The sequence below is a fragment of the Nuphar pumila genome, chromosome 8, assembly GCF_984573655.1.
Source record: "Nuphar pumila chromosome 8, dmNupPumi1.hap1.1, whole genome shotgun sequence".
NCBI classification, from domain to species: domain Eukaryota; kingdom Viridiplantae; phylum Streptophyta; class Magnoliopsida; order Nymphaeales; family Nymphaeaceae; genus Nuphar; species Nuphar pumila.
Window position 1 is genome coordinate 124283772 of NC_143256.1, and position 24569 is coordinate 124308340.

General features: G+C 38.2%; 1 protein-coding gene across 1 annotated transcript; it reads right to left on the reverse strand.

Annotated features, from left to right (window-relative positions):
* Window positions 1-1506: 1506 nt before the first annotated feature.
* On the reverse strand, window positions 1507-5583 carry LOC149830585 (3-ketoacyl-CoA synthase 11-like). The gene is made up of 2 exons (XM_090015865.1): window positions 4838-5583; window positions 1507-2707 (listed from the first exon to the last, which is right to left on the reverse strand). The coding sequence occupies exons 1-2, from the start codon at window positions 5567-5569 to the stop codon at window positions 1928-1930; spliced, it is 1512 nt and encodes a 503-aa protein (XP_089871991.1). The 5' UTR covers window positions 5570-5583; the 3' UTR covers window positions 1507-1927.
* Window positions 5584-24569: the final 18986 nt, after the last annotated feature.

Here is a 24569-nt window from a genome sequence, read left to right on the forward strand (position 1 = left end):
GTGGCTGCAAGCCTAGGGAGGTGTTGACCCCTTCATCTTAGGTTTGACTCTCATCGGGTGTGCGGGTGCCTTTAACCGGTGGGTTCCAAATGGACTTGGGTATATGTAACCCCACCTGGGGTTTACCTCACATGGAGATGGCCTCATTAAGTGACCCGGTTCTCGGCAAGGGTTCCTCATAAAGAATAAAAAAGAGTTTTAATTTTGATCCAAGTCTTAACTTGATCTTTGTAGTCCATATGGGGTGAGAGCTAACAATGATCCGACTTACATTAGGGCTCAATATATAACGACTAGGATTGCGCTTATTAATTAATCTGGGGTGCAAAGCTATTGAATACAGTCATCAGTTTGAGTCCATCATGTTATTTCCTGATTCAGATCCTTGAAGATATATTTGAATGTGCATTTGGATTGGATTCAGATCCGTTAAACATTTTGATTTCAGATTTTGGATAAATATTGCAAGTCATATCTAATTCAGTTTTAGGGATGGCATTCGACCAAGGTGACGGGTCCCGCCTCGTTTGGACCAGAGATGGAGGACATAAAACGGGGATGAAGATGGAGGTGGAGGTTAAAATCAAAACTCGTGTGGGGATGGAAGCGGGGATGGACTTACACATTCTCTCCCACTGCCCCACCTCATGCCTGATCCCTGTTAGTAAAATACCCTTTGACGGTTAAATCTCTTTTTTTTAGGGAATCGCAGTGGACCAAGGGGAAAAGCGGCCCCACCCCACCTTGCCCCAGTCCACCATCCCCATTCTGTTTTGGATCAAAACCATATGCATTTGCATTTTATGTAAAAAGCTTGCTTTTTTACTGGATCAAGTATTATCACGTATAATTTAGATTTGGACCCAACCTTACCAAATGTGATCTGTTTCTGATCAAGATTCAGATTTAGATCTACTTTCATATTTCAGATTAGGATACCAGCCACCCGAATAAGAACCGTTTGCTGCCCTAACCAAGTCCATGGAGCTGGTGATAACCAGATCTCTCTCTCTCTCTCTCTCTCTCTCTCTCTCTCTCTCTCACACACACACACACACACACTGAGATTTGCAAGAGACAAATTCCAGGCAAATCATGAGCCTAAACAAACACGTACAACAGCACAATATGATTGGAAGTTATAATAGAATCGTGATTTAGGATGCAACCCTTACTAGGCATTTGATACCCCGGACAAACGACAAGCGGACAGAACACATTGCATTTGTTCAGGCACGTCCTGCAACAGTGAGAACGCGCTGCACGGGACGGGACATGCGTATCAAATGCAGGACAACACTTTATGGGGACCATGTCCCCATGCTGCATTTGTCCAACGTATCAAACACGCCCTTAGGGTTTAGAATCGCAGTAAATGTACCTAACTCGCTTGATACGTCCTTTGTGGATGGCCAGGCTGCTTAAGACACATCATTAATTTGGCCCATTCCCACTCATTCCACATCATGAAATCATGTTATACATATTTCTATTGTACACAAAGGCAAACAAAAATCACTTATTTTTCCATTTTCAGCCACTAATGGGATCCAAATCCAAGATCCCATGCTTAAGATAGTTAACATAGCGATACTCTAAGAGAACCGGCACTCCTGCTACAATACCTAATATTGGAGCTACGCAAGCTGTAACTGCTGAAGAAGAAATCATAAGAGCAATCACATTTGAGCTACATACTCTAAGAGGAGGCATACTCCCGATAAAATACTTAAAGTTGGAGCTAAGCAAGCTGTAACGGCTGACGAAGAGATCATAAGAGCAATCACATTTGAGCTACATAATAAAACCTATTGTAGCTTACCCTCCACCACCACCACCACCATCACCATGCCAATGCATAACAAAAATGAAAAAAGAATACACTAAATCAATCACATAAAGCTCCTCCGCATCCGTCCGCACATCCTTAGGTGGATACAATTTGAGGCACATCTACGGGGAAATTATCGATCTCTTCCATCCATGGGTTCTTCTCCTTAGCAGGATTAACGGTCCGGAGCGCACGCCAAACTGCACTGTTACACTTGAACCCGGACCCGAAAGCAATCTGCCACAAACGGTCACCCCTTCTGACCCTGCCCTTGGCTTCAGTATAGGCCAACTCATACCACAAGGATGAGCTAGAAGTGTTACCAAACCTATAGAGGGTCATCCTAGAGGGCTCCATATGCCACTCACTTAGGTCCAAGTTCTTCTCTAGCTCATCTAGGACAGCCCTACCACCAGCATGAATACAAAAGTGCTCAAATGCCAACTTGAAGTCCGGTATGTAAGGCTTCAAAGTCTTCATCTTGAACAATTTCCTAGCAACCAACGTGGCCAAGAAGAGTAACTGTTCTGACATAGGTAGGACCAATGGACCCAGTGTGGTGATGTTGGTCTTGAGTGCATCACCGGCCACAGCCATCAAGTCCTTGGACAAGGACACGCCGATCTTTCCTTGGTCATCTTCGCGTTGGAACACGCAGTTGTAGCACCGGTCGTCGGCGCCCTTGTGGGTGCGGACCGTGTGGACCAGCTGGTACTTGGACCGGCGGCGATCGGACCGGCGGTTCGAGAAGAGGATGGCAGCACAGCCCATTCGGAAGAGGCAGTTGGAGACCAGCATTGAGCGGTCATTGCCAAAGTACCAGTTGAGGGTGATGTTCTCTGTGCTGACAACCAAGGCATAGGTGTTGGAGTGAACCTGTAAATGATTCAAAGTGAATCTTGTGTAAGGGCTCATGTGGTATGATCTTTTCACACACGTTTTCAAACGGTTTGCCACTCTCTCTCTCTCTCTCTCTCTCTCTCTCTCTGGTCAGTTTTGAATACAGGAATTGAGGTGGGAGTTGATGCATTTACAACCACTTGTTATATGGGATGTAACACTAGAGGTGGTGCACAGAGAAACGAGCTAGTTCGAGCTCGACTCAAAACGAGCAGAGCTTGATCAGGCAATCAAGATCGGTTGAGCTCGTTTGTTTGTTGAGTTACATAACACATCCTTTTTACAGTATATGAATAATTTATGTTTGCAAAGTAAACACATCATATGGCAGGTGTTAACCCTTGAAACCCACCGTCTTAGTTTTAAGAATTTTTAAATAAAAAATGCTTGGCTCAATATCGAGCCAAGCTCAAGTTTGACTCGAACCGAGTTTGGACAAAAGTTATTCAAGCTTGGTTCGAGCACAAGCTTTCCTAAGCTCGAGCTCGAGCAACCCTAAGCTCGGCTCAAACTTAGTTCGTGTCCACCCTCCATAGCACCTCAACGAAGTAACTCAGGTTTAGGGTTGTCAACGAATCAGGTATCCGACCCGAACCCAAATTCTCTGGTATGGGCATGCAAAATGCCGACCCGGATAATATTCCAGCGTACCCGACCTGAGCAATATGCAGGCGGGGTTTGAATATGATTTTTGTCGGGTACTCGACCTCGCTTTTTTGCGGGGTACCCTAGCTTGAGTATTTTATATGAATTTTTATTTTTATATATTTTTTGAATTATATAGATCCGGGTTTGGGATTTTATTTTTGTGACCCAACAAAACTGGAAGCCGATCATTAATTATATGAGTGGGTCCGAGTCGACCCTAACCCGACCTGAACCCTACTCAGGTAAATCGTCAATTGTATACTTAAATTACTAAACTACCCTTATTACATAGTAAAATAGGTAAAAACCGACCTTTCCAACGAATCCAAACCACAGGTTAAAAGTGATATTTTATATGCCTTATGTCATATAAGATAACTTCAGTCCCTTAATTGTAAATAGTTCAATGAAGTTGGGTCACAAAATGCCATTTCAAAACGTGTGGGATTTTTTTTTTAAATATCTGGCAAAATGGCGATCTCTAAAAGATTTTTTGTCAGAAAAGGCTGCAATTTACGGCCCTTTTTTATATATTTTGAATACCTTTGGAAAACTAAACGCCAATCCTCAGTTTGCATGTGCCAAAAAAAGAAAAAAAAATTATATTGATTTGATACGGTAACCTACAGTACAACCCCAAAAGTCAAGTCTCATTATAGCAATGCTGCCAGCTATGGAAAAAAAGGACTCTTTGAAATTAATACCAAAAAGGGCTCTTTGAAACTAACAAGGTAATCACATTGGTGAAATTTAGGAGATGGCAGCAAAAGACTAAGGGACTTACTCAACCATTTGTCAGATCACTCAGGAAATGAGTTCCCTTTTTTTTTTAATAAAAAAAAATAAGGGTTGGACACATTGTACGTGCACTCAGGAACAAATGCACGTAATTGCGCGTTGCATTTACAACATCTGGATGGATGATTCTTAATAAATTTGGTTGTCGATATAACTCATAAGGCTCACATGGGGCCTTGATTGTGGCATGTGACCATATTGTATTTTTTATTTTATAAATGAGGAGGACCAGGTCATGCTGACCAATGACAACCGTACTCATACTTAAAAAAGAAGTCGAGGCTATCTGCTAAACCTAGACCAAGCCAACTTGAGCCCACCAAGTTGGTCAGCTCTAAATCTTGTTTCTTGGTTGTGAGTAGGGGCCGGCAATGGGTTTGCAAAGCCAGTATTTTGGGTTGGACATGGCCTAGCCAGGTTTGGACGGGCCGGGACTAGGATCGGTTTGGAGCATCCATGTGACATAAGTCATAGACCATACACAACAAATATGTATCGGAGGTGATAGACCAAGACCTAGGTTGGTCATGGACATCAAGTAATCCTACCCAATAAACCCGAATTGCCCGAGCCGTTGACCGATGATCTAGGCCAGTCAATTCACAAAAGCGACCTCGTTCAAAAAAGAAAGAGTCAATGGTCGAGCGAGCCGAAATCTACCTGAAGGAGCTGCTTGGCGAGGTCGACGGAGATGAGCCCGGCGCTGCAGCCCATGCCGCCGAGGTTGTAGCTCCGGACGTTGCCCCTGAGCTTGTAGTGGTTGACCAGCATGGCCGAGAGGGACGGGGTCGGGTTAAAGAGGCTGCAGTTGACTACGATTATGCCGATGTCCTTGGGGTTGATGCCAGTCTTAGCGATGAGCTGGTCAACGGCGCCGAACATGACGGTCTCGGCCTCCTTCCGGGCCTCGGCTATGCACGGGTTGGGCGGGACCCGAATGACCGCGGGCGGGAAGTAGGTGTCCTGCCCCAGCCCGGACCGCTCGAGGATCTTGCGCTGGAACTCGAGGTTTTGATCGGAGAAGGAGCCGGCGAGCCTGGACCGGCTCATGAAGATCTCACGGGTGCACTTGCGCTCGGGCTCGGGCTTGTAGCACGCGAAGTCGAGGAGGTAGACCGGGCGCGGGCGGGTGGCGAGGTGGAGGGCGAGGAGGAAGACGAGCAGGGTGGCGAAGGCGAGGACGAAGAGGAGGTTGTAGCGGAGGTGGGCCCACAGGGAGAGGAGGTCGGTGGGGGAGAGGGAGGAGAGGTGGGCGGAGAGGAGGGCGACGAGAGGGGCGGCGAGGAGGTACAGGGCGTTGGAGATCAGGTAGTGGTAGCCCAACTTCACGTACTTCAATCGGACGGTCTGCCGGTAGTCCGGGCCGTTCCTAGACGCGGCTTCGCCGTCCATCGTAGATAGAAAGAGGTCCTAGAGAGAGAGAGAGAAAGGGAGTAATGGCTTAATGGGGAAGAGGGAATGGGGGTGGGGGATTTAAAGAGGATGGGTGGAGACGTGGAGTTGGGGAGGAAGGAGGGAGGAGGACGATACAACTACCCCAACGACCCTTTTTACTGTGATGCTGGTGTTGCATTCAATACGGAGGGCTAGGGATGGAGAGAGAGAGAGGGTGTTGAGGGTTGACCCCTATCTGCTCTCTGCTATTGAGTGGGTTTGTTCATGAGTCCGATGTTGGATCCGAACCGGACCCATTTGGGTCTTTGGATTGGAGATGAGTAGGGATTTGAACGGATCCGGATTTGTACCGAGAACCCTATCTGACTCAAAATTGAATTCCCAGGTATGGGCATAAAAAGTGCCGATCTGAATAATATGTGGATCGACCCGAGCAATATGTGAGCTGGATTTGGTTTATGAGTTTTGCCCAAATGCTGAGTACCCGACCCAACCCTGGTGCTTTATATGTATTTTAAGTAAAAGTAAAATTCTGAAATTATACGGATTCGGGTTTTAAAATTTCAATTTCATGACTCCACAAAACCCGAACCCAACACTTTGTTATTTGGTACGTTCGGGGTCATACACCCTGATGGGTCGAGTACTCGACCCGTTGACTGCCTCAAATGAACGCACCTATCTTCTGTTGCTAGGTTTTAAGTAATGAGTAATCAATGTTAGTAGTATCGATCTGAATCGACTCCTTAATGAAACAATATAGGGGCTAAGTCGACCATTTAAAAAATCGGCTGTTTTTTTGGCAAGATCGGCCTGATTAATTAAAAAATGATACAATTGGATTCGGTTCAGACCAATTTTATCATTTAAAAAAAATGATTTACTTAGTGAACTGATTTTTGACAATACGGGTGATAACGTTTGAAACGAAAATTGTGATGGAGTGGAATTTTGCGTTCGATTTTCATTTTATTTTTCTTGCATTCTCATTAAAAATAAATAAATTTAAAAATATATACATAAAAAGATCACATTTAAAAGTATCTAAAAGTAAAAGGAATATTTCTAGGGGTTTCCCAAATAAATCACGATGTATTAATTGATAGGATAATATCAAGATTATTTATATTTTAAATGTTTTGTATTGCTGATATATATATATATATATATAACTTGGCCCTTGTCTCTATCATTTTCCTTAAATTGACTGATTGTGGCGGCTTGGTCGGTCTAAAAGATATCAATTTTGTTAGATTTGCAGATGACCTTGTGGCAGTTTGTCCGGATGTAAAATATTTATTAATGTTTTGTTGATTAAATATGTGGTTAAGCCCAGCATCTGGTTGGACACGATCCTCGGCCTTAGGGATGGCAGTGGACCGGGTAGGGGGGGGGGGGACAAGGTCTCCACCCCAGACCTGTCTCAAAATCCGGAACTTCATCTCTGCACGGGTTTGGATTTTAACCTCCATTTTTTGTCCAAACGGAGCGACGCAGGGTGGGGGTCCGTTTCTTCTCAGTCCATGGGGACGGGGCAGGGCAAGGCAGGGATGGGGACGAGGATGGGACTGGGCGGGGGAAAGCGTAAGTCCATGCACGCTTACATCCCCACACGAGTTTTGATTTTAACCTCCTTCCCCAGTCCAAATGAAGTGAAGAAGGGCAGGCCCCGTTTCCCCCCGCCCCGTCCACTGCCATCCCTACCTGAGCTGTTCAAGCTCACATCAGTGCAGGGTCAAGCTGAAACTAATCTTGAATAGGGATACCATTTATTGACATGTTGCCCACAGCACATTGGCTAGCCTCCACTTGCTAAAACTATTGAGGTCCCTCTGGCCCACCAAGAGTACACCTATCTTGGAATTTGCAGCAAGGGATGCTGCCTTTGTGGGTTTTGAACTTGTGATGTCCTGTCAACTTGACATTCACAAGTCGTTTGTAATAGCAACATGGAACTAAATACTGGGGCCTAGACATTTGACAGGCAGTTTAGGTTCAAATCCCATGGGTGTCCCTTGCTTAAGCCGAAGCATGGCGACTCCATGGGATCGAGGGATAAGCCATCAAAATTTTATGCTGACATGAACAGAGACCGTAATTACGGCAGCTTGAGCCAGCACGGCCAGGTCTCTGCTCCTGGAGCCAACGAGGGCTCCGCTTGTTTGGTAGGAACTGTTAGTGCAAGTCATCATGTGTTGGGACGCTGCAAGTTCAAAACCCAATAGTATGTTGTGTAACTGGTGGGGGTCGGACTAACCCCAGCTTGCCTATAAAAAAACATGGAACTAAATACAATGACTAATACCGTCTCGAGCAAAACCTTGGAAGAATTTGAAAATCGTAATGTCATGTTGTCTTTTAAATTCTCCTACCCGACTAAAAATAATGATCCAAAACCAATTTGGTTGAACCGATCTTAATGCTATCCGAATGTACATTCGGATAGGACTTAAGGATCCATATCAACAAAAAACATGTTGGACTCATATCAGATATCCAACCATACCTGATCTGTTTGAAACCCTACTCCCAAACTTTACAAGCCATTGATACTCTAGATGAAAGGCTTTCAGAGCATAAAAAATGGACGGTTGGAAATAAGCCCCAAACCTTGTGTTTGGGAGGCCGTTCATCCACAGGATGAATGGTACCGAAGGCACCTACTTTTGACTGATTTTTTTTTTATAAGCCGAGGAAACCGCACCCGACACAAAGACCTGGTCTTGCTGGCTCAGCCTACCATACCTACGATCGTCATGCTGACCGAGTAAAACTCTGAGGCTAGGACCCCTGCCCCTGGGGCCTATGCATGGTGCCTCTGACCATATACACTCTCTCTTTAAGTATATGAATATGGTCGCCATTGGAGACAAGACTTGGGCCCATTTGGAACTTAATTAGGTGAAGTCACATGGGTTCTTGGACATCCAACAAACCAAAAGTCTAGGGGTGTCAACAAGTCGGACTTTAAAAGAAACCGGGTGAATTTTAACGGGTTCTGTTACTTAGTCTGGATCCAGGTCCTAATAGGCATATCACAACCAAGACTTTACCTAGGTCCTGTAAACATAAACCAGACCTGGGCCAGAACCAATAAAATAACAACTTCCTTTTGATTTTTACATTGATTTTTTTGTGGATCTTAATTGGATCTCGGGTCAGATCCAGATCTGAATTACAATTTCATAACCCTGAGCTGTCTCTATATGCTAATTGTATCTTATTTGCTGAGGGAGTTCTTATGGTCCAACTATTTTTCTCATGGGGTTGACCTCACAAACAATTATTTATCAATTCCCATAAGAAGCTGAGTACATTACATTTTGGCAAAATTTATTTTATTAAGTGCAGATCAGACTGTGTGGGTGTCCTACCAGACCGGGTTTGGTTCTGCAAACTTAAAATGAATATGGAGAACTCCAAGAAGGGTACGAGTACCAACGAATTGGATAGGAATGGATCATGGGCCATAGGAATCCGAATCCAGAATTTATGTAATAGGTCAAAGTTCGAAACAGATCCATCAAGACCCGATGAGGCAGAGTTTAATCTGGATATGAACTTCATATGCTGATGCTGGACACGGTAAAAATCGATGGAGAAAAGCATTTTGCATGTGAAACGAAAATTGATTGATTTAATCTTGATCCAGAAAACGGTGATCCATATCTAAAACCAAAAACACCAACCACACAAGTCAAGATCCAATCTGAATACACAACGTGATCGTATTTTAAGATCCAAGAAAAATATATGCCCAATCCAGAATTGAAGGTCCAACTGAATCCAATCCTTTTACGCCCCTAGTTCTTCTCTGTCTAGTTCTGAGAGCCAATTCAGTGGGTCTACAACGAGAACTCAAAGGTTTGGTCCTTGTCAAATCACTTTCTTATAGTGATTTGATGGATCACCTGAGAAAAATCATATTCCATTGTCAACTGCTCATACGGATTGAGTTCATATATTAATGAATTTTATAGAAGATTTAATATACTGGAATAATACTCTTACAGCTCTATTAACAAGGAATTAGTAATGTGTCAGGATTTCTCTTTCTCCGAAACAACAAATGCATTGGTCGAGAAATTCCGAAACTCTGGAGAAAAATCAAAGAAATCAAATGAAAATACTTAATTTATTCATCCATCTATTCAATGAAGCCTCTGAAATAAATATTTATAGAAAAACACAACCCTATTTCTAAATGAGAACTAAGATAGATCCAAAACCTAACTATAATTTGAAATCCAATCAATACTAAATATTTGGTTAGATCTAATAAAAAACAAAAAATAAATGGATCTAAATGAATCTTGAACTAAACATATCTAGGGTTGGTCCAAGTACCTTGCAAGGTGCTCACTCTGACTACACCTGAACCTACCCAAATAACATATGTCGAGTCAAGAAAATGGAAACGCAAACCTGACCCATACAATCTAAATAGTGTTCAGAGTATATACTTAACAACACTTGTGTCAGGTTAGGTCGGGTTGGATATCCGGCAAAATATATAATTCAAACCTAACCTGTATATTGTTGAGTCCGGTTTGGGTCCATCCAAATATTGTTCGGATCAGTGCCTTTGTGCATATTTAAACCCGAATGCCACAATTTATTACTTGGAGGGGTTCAGTTGCACTCTAATTAATGTGCTGGATACCTGACCCATTGACAGCCCTGATGGCATGTATAACACAAATGTATGCATTTAGGATCTATCCTATTATTAGGATTCCACAATATATATCTTTTTCATTTTGTCGCAAATTCATTTTGGAATTATGGATGCACAATTTTTGTTGTTGTTGTTGTTGCTGCTGCTGCTGCTCTTGTAAAGTTTTTTGTTTCTGGTCATTTGCCAATCGGCTTTTTGTTTTTTTAAACTTTTGCTTATTTTCATTTTCGATCAACTAAAACTAAACTTCTTTCCATTTTTAGTCATCCAAACAAGCTAAAAACCTGGTTTTAATCAAAACCCAATTTTCTACCACAAATGATTTTCCATGGTTTTCAATCCCTGGTATGGTTGGTGAATCAGAGATGAGACAACTGTTGCCTATTTTGTAGGGGAGCAAAGGGACCGATAGCGACCGATATCTGGTAAAAGTGGTGGCCGGCCCCGGCAAACTGCCCTTAAAAATACTCTTATATGATATACCATAGTGTTTCCCCTGTTTTTTCTGTCCAATTGCATTTTGCTAGTATGAAACAAGGAAGACTTGGCCAACTGACACTTTTATGGTTTGCAGTTACTATCTTTGCCTTGTGGATGGCTGAACCATAATTGGGCTGTTTGGGTTTGAGCTTAGTGCAAGGTAGGCTGTCAATATCACTAATTTTGACAGTTAGGTCAGATTTTATTTGATGTACCCCATCACCATTTATCAATTTAGATTCTGTCTCTGGCCCTACTTGTCTGTGAAATTAATGCCCAGTACAGAGACGTTTTCTGAGTTGTACCAAGACAACCATGTGGTATGCATTGCACCATATCTTAATTAAAGCAAGAAAACTTTTGTTTATCATGTGAAGATGATTAATGAGTATGGGAGGAGAAACTGGGCTGCTGCTATTCTTTTTTTTTTTTTCATTTTTCAATGGTTAAAAAGAGGGCTTTCCTGTGGGAAAACCACTGTTTTCCTGCAAAACAGGAATCAAACACGCTGCAGGAAAACAAGAAGCCAACGTGGTGGTGCCGTGGGATTCTCATTTTCCTGCAGTGCTTGGCCATTTCATAATAAGACTTCCTTTAAAGAGGGGGCAGCACTACCATGTGGTAAAGGGCACACGTGCATAAGGCTGGAACTGTGTGCCATTTCTTATAGTTTTTTTTTTTCCTTCTTATTGAAACAATTGGAGCCTAAGGATACCGGATCAGCGGTTACACTTGTTTTAACTATGCATGAGTCATTAGCAGCAATCGTGACCATCGCTAATGACTGTAAATCCTTGGAAATCAACGAACAAGCATTGTTTGATGCTCGTTCGATGAGTAGCCCATCCACTGTTACAGGCCAATATATATATATATATATATATATATATATATATATATATATATATATATATATATATATATATATATATATATATATATATATTATGTAGCATCATTTTGGACAACAAAACCAATTTAGACATGAAAATGGGGGTTCACATATAAAACCCTCGCTTTTAATAAACAACCATGCCAACTCCATTTTCTTGTGAAGCCTACAGTCACCATGAGTTTCTTTTCACGTTGACCATGCATTTATTATGTAAATCTATAAACACCAACGCCCGTATGAATTTACTTATGCATTTCTTCACAAATGGGATAACATTTCCATCATTTGATGCCTTTTTCATGGAGTCTTTTATTATTGGTGGGAATGAAACAAATGATCCCTATAAATCACAGGTGAGATCCATGATGACTCAGCCTTACGTACTTCAACCGTGTATAAACTGTGAACACACCGGCATGCTAGTGGGGTTCGATCAAGCGTCTTAATCTTAATGCTCTCATGCAACCCTTACTGACCACGCACCTAAATATGGTTTGCTACCCAACCATGCATCTACTTGAATTAATGCTCATATGATATTAATGTTTATACTTTTATGAAAGTTACAATGGTCAAAGAATCTGATAAGTGTGATAAGTTTGTACTCTTTGTGTGGATTTTGAAAACCTCAATGAAAAACCCTCTCAAACCTCCTAAATAGATGTTTTATTGGATTTTTGGTTTTTTTTTTTTTGAAAATTTTGACCGTGCAAATGTAGTTTATAATTTTCATAAATTTTCAAGGCTCCAAATATCATTTTTTCTATCCAAAATGCATGATCCAAGTGTGATTTTTAGTAAACCAATCATGCTGAACACGTCTGTATGGTCAGAATTTTGAAAAAAAACACCAAAAAAATTATATTCGGTAGGTTTGAGACTGTTTTTCATTGGGGAGGTTTTCATTCCCCTCTTTGTGTTACTTAAAACATGTATCATGGTAAGTCGCTGCAAAATACTCAAAGTGTAAACCAATACTGGCAAGCTATAATATGACATGTCAAAATCAGAAGAGAAACCATACTAAATATTGAAATTTGATAAAAAAAGGTATACTGCCAACTTAGGTTTCATAAGTGCTGTTGACAGACAATTAGAAAATAGGCATATCTAATGCAAAAAAACAAAAAACAAATATATAGGACATCATGTGATTCCTGATGCTTTTTTGGAGCAACAATTTGTTCTTTTCTCAATTTTAGATAACTTGGTAACTTTCTTGGGATGAGCTATGAGCAATAAATTAGAAAATAGGGCCAACCAAGTCAAGAGTAGGTAGGGGCTGGGAAATGAGATGATCCAAACTTACTTGGGGAACTGGATGAGGCTTTGAAAAACAAGAAGTTAGAAGAATCCAAGCATGCAAGAGCATGTAAAGGGTGTGATGCTTTGATATCTTATTAGGGTCAGAACTGTGTCTTTTCACCCTTCCAGAAGTCTAGTCATCTCCAGATTTGACAATAAATTCGTCTAGTCACTTTTGTAAAGGTCTTCCTAAAATAAATCCAGATTTAAACTCGCATCACATAGAATTGTACACTGTCAGAACAGCGACCGTAAGTAGGGCAAGCAATCTCTGATCCTGGGGTGGTATAACTGCCATTTTATTGTGATATCTTCAATGTCTTATGCTACAACAAAAACAATGCGATATTTCAAAATGTCACTTGTTTTAAAATTATTATGTTTTTTATTGTTATTTTCATGCAATAAAACAGTTGACGTTGCAGGTTCAAAACCCAGTGGGGGTCTGCCTAACTCCAGCTTGCCTTTCAAAAGACACACACACAGATATATATATATATATATATATATATATATATAGCTAATGAAATTAGGATGTAAATGGTTTGAATTTCTGTTGGATGTGGCCAATACCATATTTGACTAATCAGATGTTGGCTACATAGATTCCAACTCAGATGTTGGCTACATAGATTCCTGCAATTTTTCAATATAAAAATGATAAAAAAAGTAGTATTTTACCGGGTATGCCCTGGGTCTAGGTATGGTTTCTCTTATGATGGATCTGATTAGACCCCAGTCCAGACCCGATACTAAAACCGAAAATCAAGGCCAGGTCTAGTTCCACCTGGGTCCGAACTAAACCCCACCCATTGACACACCTACTTACAGCCACTAAACCTGTGGCACACAATTGCTCCTAGGGTGTTCCCTTGCTTCAGCACGAACAAGGAACAATGCTCTTGCCCCTTCTTATATGAAAGGGGCTGACGTCCGTGACCCTAACCACCTATTTAGCAGTCAAGGCTCTTTCTCACTACACCAAGTTATTTCTCACTTAAAGTCATATGGTCATAAGTGACTCTTGGAGGCCATTCTAACGGTCACAATACAAGAGATATGTCTCTTAGAGGATGAAGGGATTTCTCTCAAGGTTGTACCCCAAAGCTTGAACCCTTTCATGTCTATAAATATTGTGGAAAAAGAGTATGAAAACATTCAGACATTCATAAAAAGTAACAGTTCCGGTTACTAAGAATTCAAGAAGAAGGGTTGAGAGTTCAGACTCCCTAGTGGTTTTGAGCTTAAGAGCAAAGTCTTCATCCCGCTGAAATTCTGGTCTCGTGCAGAGAAGAATTCCTATATTGATATTAGAGCATGGGTTTGACAGATCCTGTTTGTGAACGTGTGCCCCAGTCAGTATCTCGTGCATCGCCTAAAAAAAATCAAATAGAGAAATAAGAGATTGAGGTTAATTAGTGCAGTGTTTTCTATTCATTCAAAGGGCAATCAGTGAATCAAAATATCAATTGCAAAAAACCCAAATCTCTAGTAGATAAACATTTTTTTTTAGAGAAAGTGGGTTCGGCTCTCCCTTTCCTCTCTCTTTTCTAAAGGGCTCGAACTGAAAGGCAAGGGCACAGAACAATGCCAAATCTGTAGTCTTTGACAGGAGTTGCTGCCAGACCGGTCGCCTAGCACGAGGCTGGATTTTCTCCAAGCCCTCAAAAAAGTAGCAAGAGCACCAAAATTTTGTGGCACATGCTCAGGATCACGCAGGTCAAATTCAATATCGATGCAATTAAGAAATACACATAAACACAATATAACCAACAAAAAATAGACCATGTACAAGAACAAAAAAGTTTATATGGTTCGACAAAACCACTTTCATCTACGGTAAGAATATCGAGAGATTTATCAATAATAAGCAAGTAATATGCAAATGCAAGAGAGAGTTAAAATAAACAAGAGCACCAAAATTCATGATCCTACCCACTAAAACATATGTCAAACCTAACCACCACATTTTATTAGATTTTTGATATTTTTTTCAAAATTCTGACCCTTCAGATCTATATGCTTGTTTTTTTTAGAAATCAGTTTTTGGAGCATTTGATTATGATGCATGGATAGTTTTTTATAAGTTTAAAAAATCAACGGCATACAATTTTTATAATTTTTTTAGACTCTAAATACCATTTTTTCTATCCAAAATTTATGATCCAAGTGTCAATTTCCATTAAATCAATCATGCTGAACTCATCTGTACAATCAGAATTTTGAAAAAAATACCAGAAAATTTTCATAGGTTTTCATTCCTCCATAATTTATATATCAACTTTTTGCTTTTTTATATGTCATAAAAAAATTCCTAATTATGTTTTGCTATGTTTTTTCATAAGTTAACTATTTAATTTTATTATATAATTAAATTATTTTGTGATTACTTTTTTTTCAGTAAAAAACCTGAGCAAAATAAGAATGAAAATCTCACCATAAACATACAGATGGATAGTACTCATGAAAATGGCCACGAGATTTTTGCTAGGGCTATCAACGGGTCGTGTTTGGAGCTGGTACCCGATCTTACTCGAACCAGAATCTTCGTGTACGGACATAGAAAATGACAACTCAAAATTTAGCTGGCCACAACCAATAATTCGTCTCATATGCATTATTTTCACATTGCTCAGAAGAAGAAACATGAATGCACGTCAGGTAGGTGGGAGTTGCAACGAACAACCAATTTGTGATGGCTTTTTATGAGAATTAAATGTTGAAAATTTGAAGTTGCAACCAGATGGGAAAGAGTGACTCAGTTGTGAGAGCATTGGAGACAAAAGTCATGTATGATGGTATCTCAATTTCAAAGACTTTTTTTTGGTGGCAGAGACATTTGGGAGAGCATCATGGTTGCTCACAGGGATGCACACGAGCTTGGGCTGTTTGAATGCGTTGCAGAAGAGGGGATTCGATCCCCTAACCTCTCTAACATTAACCAAATGACCTACCATTAAGTCAAAGCATTTTTTTTAATTATTATCTGAAACAATTGTATACATACTAAAAATTCTCATCGACATAATGCACGAGATTTAAACCCAACATGTTATGAAAAAAGTCTTAACACCCTACCCATTATAGTAACAATCCACTTATGAAATTATTTGGAAAGATATTATATATATATATTACCTTTGCAACCAACCAAGCCTTATCGGGCTTGACAGATCGTTGAAGCTCGGCCAAACTTCATACACCGGTTCAAGCTCGGCTCATTTACAAAGGGAATGAGCCCAAGCCAAGCTTTAACTGAGCCAAGACCAAGCCGGTTTGGTATAGGACCTTTGTCTCAAAGCTGATTTGACAAAGGCTTATGATAGAGTTGATTCTGCTTTCTTGTGGCACATTAATTTTGTTTGGTTTTCACGTGGATAGAATTATGACATGTATAACTACACCTTCTTTTTCAGTCATGGTTGATTTCCAGGAGAAGAATTGTTTAGTTCAAGGGGCTTGAGACAGGGTGATCCTCTCTCATCCTATTTGTTTGTGTTGGTGATGGACGTTTTTGCGGCATTTGCTTATGGTTAAAATTGGGAATGCACATGAGCCGAGTGGCTCGGCTTGAATAAAAAAAATAGCTGTTCAAGCTTGGCTCATTCTCGAGCTGAGTCCGAGACAAGTATTTTTTATTTAAAAATTTTTGAATTGCAATAAAACAATGGGTTTTGAATTAACCGCCTCCATAAAAAACTGACAGTTTACCCGTCTAAGCAAGGTCATTTGATGCATCAAATTTGTAAACAAAGATTGTATATATACGAAACTTTATAAATTATTGAGTTCGAGTGGAGCTTAAACGAGTTGAGCCCGAGCTAACATGGCTCGTTGCGCATCCCTACCTAAAATTGAGGGTGACAGGCTTGAAGAGACCTTGAGGACTTGAATCAAACATCCCTGACTAGGCAATGAAATAGCTCACTAACGACCCTTAAGATTCTATCGGGGTGGGTATTAAGAGAGAAATATCTATCTAAGCTAAGTCTGTGGCCTTACACGGGGAGGCTGCGAGGCTCTTATATTGGAGAGGTGTTACACACTTTCTTTGTTCGAAGGTGGGAAATGATAGTTCGACTAAATTTTGGGCAGACCCTCAGTTTCCTGAACCCCTGGACTCTGACTCTTGAGAGGGAGTTCTGATAGGATGCAATTTGATTGCACAAAAAATTGTGCATCAAGCACCCGATCGCCCTCCATCACGTCTTGGGTTTCACACTTGACAGACCCTGTCCCCAAGATGAAGGGTGATCAGGGGATTAATGCACAAATATTTATAATATCATATTGCACTGTTATCATTGTAAAATTTTACTTTTGCAAGTCAAAATGACCTTTGAAAAAGTTTTTAAAAATAACTCACCTCCGTTTTTAAAACGCAAGATAATACCGAAGAATGAGACTCGCCTGTCAGTACGAGGTTCAACCGTTCCTATCACCATAACAATGGGTAATCTGACCAAGGATCAATCATGTGCTTTAATTTGCTCAACTTGTCTAAATCGATGTTTTATTCCTAAATGCACAAAGAATCAGGCATGTGCTATGAATTTCTGAAAATGCAGATTAAAAACATAATGTATGCATCGAAGATTTAAAATACTTGGAAAAGGGACACTTTGAAAATCATAAATCACATTGAGAAAATACTTTGAAGAAAAGGAAAATCGATTTTTGAAGAAACCCTGATGTTTTGAGAAAATTGTTTCTAAAGAAAACTTGGGTAATTTTTGAGAAAAAACAATTTTTTTGAAGTGGATTTAAATCGATCAAAAGAATGAGCGTGTGGCCTTGTGAAATCTTTTCATGATGCAGTCCAAAACCTAAATGATGCATTGATGGAATTTTGAGAAAATATTTTCTGAAGAATTTTGAAAAAATTATTTAGAAAAGGGTTTTTGTGCCTTATAGAATTTAGATAAAATAAACTCAGCATATATTCCTTACTATGGCCACGAATACATATTAAATATAGTCTATTTGATTCTAAAAGGAGAAAATACTTAGAAAAAATTTGAAATATGCAATGATTTCTAAAGATAGCCAAAGAGTGTAAGTTGTTTGTAGCTTAAAAGAAGATGATAAATATAGATATTGTTCGTATTCTGACTATGACCACAAATACGAACGCAATTGAGTTTATTAACTTCTTAGAAGTGAGTGCATGTGCCATTCGTGTAGACCATGGTGGATTTGAATATGCATAAATCATCATTCATCACAAGATTATAATTATTAAAAAATAAACTATGTGCAATGCAGCCCTATTCTAATCAGGAAGTTAAATTCTTATTCTAATTTTTTATAATTTATATCAATAATAAATTAAAATAAAGAAAAAAATAAAAAATATATAGTCTTGAATGTCCCTGTAAAACTAGCAAATTTGTTAGTGGATAAATGTCAGCTTTTTGGGATTTATCCAACAATATCTGAAAAATACTAGATTTATCCAGATATAAGCTTTTTTCATGCTTTCTTGAGATAAACATAAAAAAAGATAATGAAAATTTTAATAACTAATAAAAATAAATAATTGTCAAATTTAAAAATTTGGAAAAATGACTAAAATGCCCCTGAAAACAAGACTATGGTCTTGAAATCAGGGTTTTCAGAAAAAAAAATTGTAAAACTTTTAATTCAGGGGTCAAACAGATTCAAATAAACACCAAATCGTGTGTAGAGCACTCTAGCATGATTATGAACATGATCAAACCCTAAAAATATAAAAAAATTTATAAAAAAATAGAATATCATAAAAATATCAAATTTTGTTCGTGTTTCAGTTGAATCGGGACTCCGCAGGAATCCTGGTTTTATGATTTAATCAAATAACACATCAAATAAATTTCAAAATTCACAAAAATCGATATGGACACTTCTAATAACCTTAAAATTAAAGTGAAATAAAAAAAATATTTTTTTGAGGTAATTTTGATATAAAAATTAAATAAAACCTAAAAATATACAATTTTGCCCAAGGGCACATACTTGTCACAGTGTCAGACCCGAATCAGGCATCAAACAGTAATGAAAAATAGTAAAATTTCATATGAAGAAACTAGACATTTGAATAAAAAAAATATTACTTTTTACAGATCAGAAAAATCATCTCCAGTTAGGGAGATATTGTTCCAGCAATATACGCTTGATTCTGGTGAACATGTAATATTTCCAAAATAGGTAGTTCTAATTTCGGTTCAAATAAAAGTAGCAGACAGAGTTCAAAACTTTCTAAAATCACACTGATAACACTAGACATGTCGTTGAATCTGTGACATCTTGTGGATTAGAAAAATGATCTTTGGTTAGGGAGATACAATCCGCGTAAGTTGACCTAGGGCTTAAACGATGCATAATGGTCACTGTGAAATAGGTTCTGATTTCTGACAAAGAAAAAATAGAAAAAAAATCTAAAAATTTCATAGGATATACCAGAAATCATAACAAACCCACTGCTTTTTTACGGATCATCGATCGAATCTTCGATGAGAGAGATATCGCTTCGATAAACCATACCTATTTATGTACAATGTTTTCACGATAGAGGAACCAGAGTTCGGTTTTTGATTTTTTAGCAAAGTTACATAACTCAAAATAATCCAGTTTTTTTTTTATGAAAAATCACTATCACATGCACGATTTAACCATAAAAAATCATACTTTAATGATATAAAAATGAATATAAAATAATGTCGTTCTCGCATGCCCGGAATCAAGAATGCATATTATCAATAAAGTGCATGAATAAACCTAATTTATGCATGTAAAAATCATTAAAAATGTAAATAATGCAACAAATTATGTTTTGATGCTTAAGCACATAAAATAAACATTAACATGATAAAATAAAATAAAAAATCTGGGAAAACACGGTTAAAATTTGATTTAGCCATTAAAAGAGGGATTTGATCCATTGAACGGTCGAATCTCGATCTTTTTCGGGTGTTTAACATAATAAATAATAAATAAATATTATTAATGGATCAAAAATGTGTAAGAGACCATCAAACATCAGCTGGTCATCATATTGAGGCCCTCACATAATTTTTTTAAAATAAAAACAAGGGAAAAACATGCTAAAAGAGGTGACAATGGTGATTTTAATAAAAAATAAACAAAAATTAAGAAAAGGGAAGAAGACCTTACCTTGGAGCTTCAATGGAAGACGCTGGATCTTGGAGGAGAGAGAGCCACGAATTTGAGAAAGGGAGGTGAAGAGAGAGCATGTGTAAGTTGACCCCCTATAGCGCCCCTTTTATAGTTTTTCAAAACTATTTAATTAGGGTTAATTAGAAGCATTTTTTTTTTCGAAACTCTTCCTAATTAGTCCAATTAAGGAGGGACAATTTTGGTGGAGTTTTAGCCTAACCAAACTCTAAATAACTAACCCTAATTAAGACTCCTAATTAGCTTTAAGAAATTTCAAATGTGGTGCCCCCTCTTGTGGGCCCACATTTCATTTTTAAAAGTCCTAATTATAAGTTTTAAAACAAGGTTTTTAAAAAGTGAAAATAAAGGTTATGTTTTAAAATCAATTTGGATCTTTTTGAAATTCTAATTCAATTAGGACACTAATCAAACTTGAACTAACCTAAAAATATTTTCAAATGTGGTGCCACTTGTTGTGGGCCCCACTTGTTTTTTCAGAAAACAATTTTGAAAATAAAGGTTTTCTATAGAAGTTTTAAAATGAAAGATAAGTTTAAAATTAAAAGTTTTGAATCAACTAGAGTTCTGAATGAGATGAAACTCTCCTAAATGTGACACCAACTGTGTGGGCCCGACATTAGGGTTTTAAAAAGATTAAAATAAAGGTTAAAAAGAGTTTTTACAACAGATGAAAATAAAGGCAAAGGATAAAATCAAGAAATTTGGAGTCCTAAACCAACTGAAGTTCCTGACTAGAGTCCTAAATTTTTGAAACTCTTAAATTTTGGTTTTTGAAAGACAAATGCATAAGTTTTGAAAGATCTTTTCAGAGATTAGTAAAACTGAATAAAAAGATAGAATCATGGTTAGAGTTCTAATCAACTGGGACTCTGGAATAGAGTTCCAAAATTTTGAAACTCTAAGAATTGGATCTGCTTTTGAAAAATAAGTGAAAATAAAAATAAAAAGATGAAGTCAGAGTAGAGTTCTGGACCGATTAAAACTCTAAAGGAGAGTCTTAAAATTTTGAAACTCTGTGATAAAGTCCTAAAATTTTGAAATTTAATTTTTTGAAAGATAAATGAAGAAATTTTTGAAAGATTTTCTCAAAAATGAAGTCAAGGTTAGAGTCCTAATCCAACTAAAAATCTAAAACAGAGTTCTGATCCGACTAAAACTCTAAAATTTTGATTTCTTTCTAAAGATTTTCTTGAAAACATATGAAAATAATAATGAGAAATAGATTCCCAATCTGACTGAAACTCTGATAGAGTCCTACTGTGACTAAAACTCCAAGATTTTTGTCTTTTATAAGTCAAATGAGAAGGTTTTTGCAAATAAATGAAAAACAGAAATAAAGGATGAAATCAGGATAGAGTTCTAATCCGACTAAAACTCTGAGACAGAGTCCTAGTCCAACTAAAACTCTAAAATTTTGGTCAAAATGAAAGATTTTGAAAGGTTTTCTTGAAAATAGGTAAAAACAGAAATGAGATATAGAGTCTTAATCCGACTGAAACTCTGCGATAGAGTCCTAGTCTGACTGAAACTCTGAGATTCTGAGCTAAAATAAAGGAAATGGACTAGGGATAAGGCTTCTTTTGGTTTAAAATCTAGAATGGAGTTTTGAAAAGGTTTAAAAAGTTGAAAAGACAGTCCTAATGAGACTAAAACTCTAAAATTTAAAAAATTTGGATGAAAAAAAATTAGAATTGACACTACCTAGATGGGTCTCATCCGAGAATTGAGATATGTTAAAATTGAGTTTAAAACGAATCCAGATCGCTTTCTACAAGAAAATGTTTTGAAATAAAAGAATCTAAGATCCTAGAGGCTGACAAGTGACAAATATCGATCTAGAACCTAGTTTTTTTGAAATTGATTTTGAAATAGGGTTTTAAAACTCGAATCTGGATTAAAGATTTTGAAAAACTAGAGTGCTGGATCTCGAGAATGATATGCAATGACATGTAATGCAATAAAGTGACATGAAATGACAATAAATGATATAAAATGATGTGAAATGATATGTAAAATGCAAACCCTGGATGAAGAATTTGAAGTCCCGAACCCCTGGCAGAGACGAGGAATTTAACATTCATGTTTGAGGATGAAAAAATGATAACTGAAATTTGGCCAAAATGGAGATTGAACTTTGACATATTTGAACTTGGGGCAAAATTTGGGCTCTAAATGGCCCTGGCTCAGATGTCGACCAACTAGTTTCCTGAAAGATTTAGAGAGCGGGTCTGAGTGGCAAGAGGAAAGGGTTTGTGAGCGAAGGTGAAGAATTTAGGGTGTTTACATGCACCTGATCTTTTCATGAAAGGGGATCCAGAGAACGGCTAAGTGACATGGCTATTTGACACATGACGACATTTCATGTGGGGCCTGCAGTCTATAGTTGTGGGCCCCATGTGATTGGCTGGTATTACACAGCCATGGCGCTTAGCCTCTCCTTTGATCTCAACTCTTAGACTCTTTGCTGACTCGCATAGAGAAGAAACATGTAAGAGAGGCTGCATTTATTCATATCCGAAGGTTTGCGTCTCTAGACCTAAGCACCAATGAATGTGTTGAGTTATATATTTTTATGACAAAGGATTCCTCATCGGAAACCATGTCACTTAATGGGCTTGTGATGTAAATTGAGAGGGCGTGATTTATGAGAAAAATCTACTCACTACAAATTATCTAGAGAAAACAAGAAATTTAAGAAGATTGCTGAAAAATAATAGAAAATTATTGAAAATGAACCAATTTTTTTTTGAAATAAACTGAAAATACTAATTTCTAAAATTCAACTCTAATATTGACTTCTGAAAACTGAAGTGTCTAACTTCCTAAGCTTTTTCTATATTTATAGAGGCATAATTTTGATCCTAGTAGACTGAATCTAATATTATTGATAAACACCAATTAAGAAAGCAAATCTTATTCTACTAAACTACTAAAAGAAAATATGAATCAATTACTAAAATTAAATATCCATTACAATGACCCAAATAAGATAATATACAAACTAAAATAAAATGAATCTTAAATGATGCAATGAAAAAAAATAAACCCATATATGCATCACTTTGCTTCTACATCATTCTTTCAGTTGCACTCTAGTCGTAGAAAATAATGAATCATTGGAACTTCTGAAAGACATAAATTGACTATCATTGGTGCAATCCGATCTAAAAAATATCCAAGTATCATACGAATGATGATCTAACCTACTTGTGCTTGTAGTTGGAAAAAAAATAGATCGTCAAGAAGGATATAGGTCAAACTCGAAAGATTCATCGAAAGATATTTTTGGATCCAATTAAATTTAATTAGATTTAATTGCTTCACAATTGAGTTTGGATTTAGACGGTCAAATGAGGAGTTGTCACATTCGTGGGTTGGTTTAGTAGGATTTTGAGACAAATATGAGTCGGCCAAATTGGATTTTAGGTGTTTTGGGTTACTTTGGTTTTGTTTTGTCGGATAATGATGGAGCAAATATTAAGCAAAATAAGGGTTAATGGGCTGTATAGGGGAGTGCAAATGGGTTTGGGCTTGGTTTACATTAGAATCTGAACCAAACCCACCTTAATTGAGTGAGTTTTAAGTCGAAACCAGGCTCAGCCGCATATGACTCGGTTTGGGTTACCCTGATCCAGTCCAACCCAATAAAACAAGAGGAACCAGTTCACGAATAAATCGGGTGAGAGTTCCCTACCAACCTGCCCCATTTGATGAGCTTTTGGATGGTGGCCAAAGAACCTAGTGTTGGCGGCGGGTGCCAAATCACATATGGTACATAGATCATCAACGGTGGTGGTATTAGATTTACTGACGGTTTTCAATCTGATTTGACAGTTTGTTGGCAAAGTGTTATCATCAAGTGAACGTTCGATTTTCATTGTGATCGCCCCTTTGCGCAAACCAATGCATATCATAGGTCTCGTGGGCAGGATCAAGCGTACAGTAAGTATGACAGACTGAGCCAGCGCGATCAGGTCTTTGGGTGCAGTTTCTTCGATTATAAATCCCCAAAAAAGAGAGCCATGGCTCGTATTTTTTGTAGGCCGAATAAGTTAAGGTGGGGGACGGTCTAGACTAGGTCAATCAACGGGGGATTGGTGTCCGGCAAAGGACACGTAGCATGTGTTTGAATTGTAAGTATGTTGTGGGTTATCCTGACTTTTTTTTAATAAAAAAATGAAAATAGTACTTTCAAATGACTAAATGGTCTAAATTAACCACCCACTTTTCTAAAAGGACTTCACTAAAAAAAAAAATCAGAATCATGAGGCCACTTTTTTTTGGATCTCAGGTCAACAACTAATTGAAATGTTCCTTGAAATAAACAAACCAAACAAATAAATACATTAAAGTCCAGTCCATAAATCCCATTACTATACGTAATTTGTGAGTATTTGAAGGACAATACGGTAATTTCATCATAATCCCTCTATCACATGTACGAATTTCCCAACTCCGCGTGA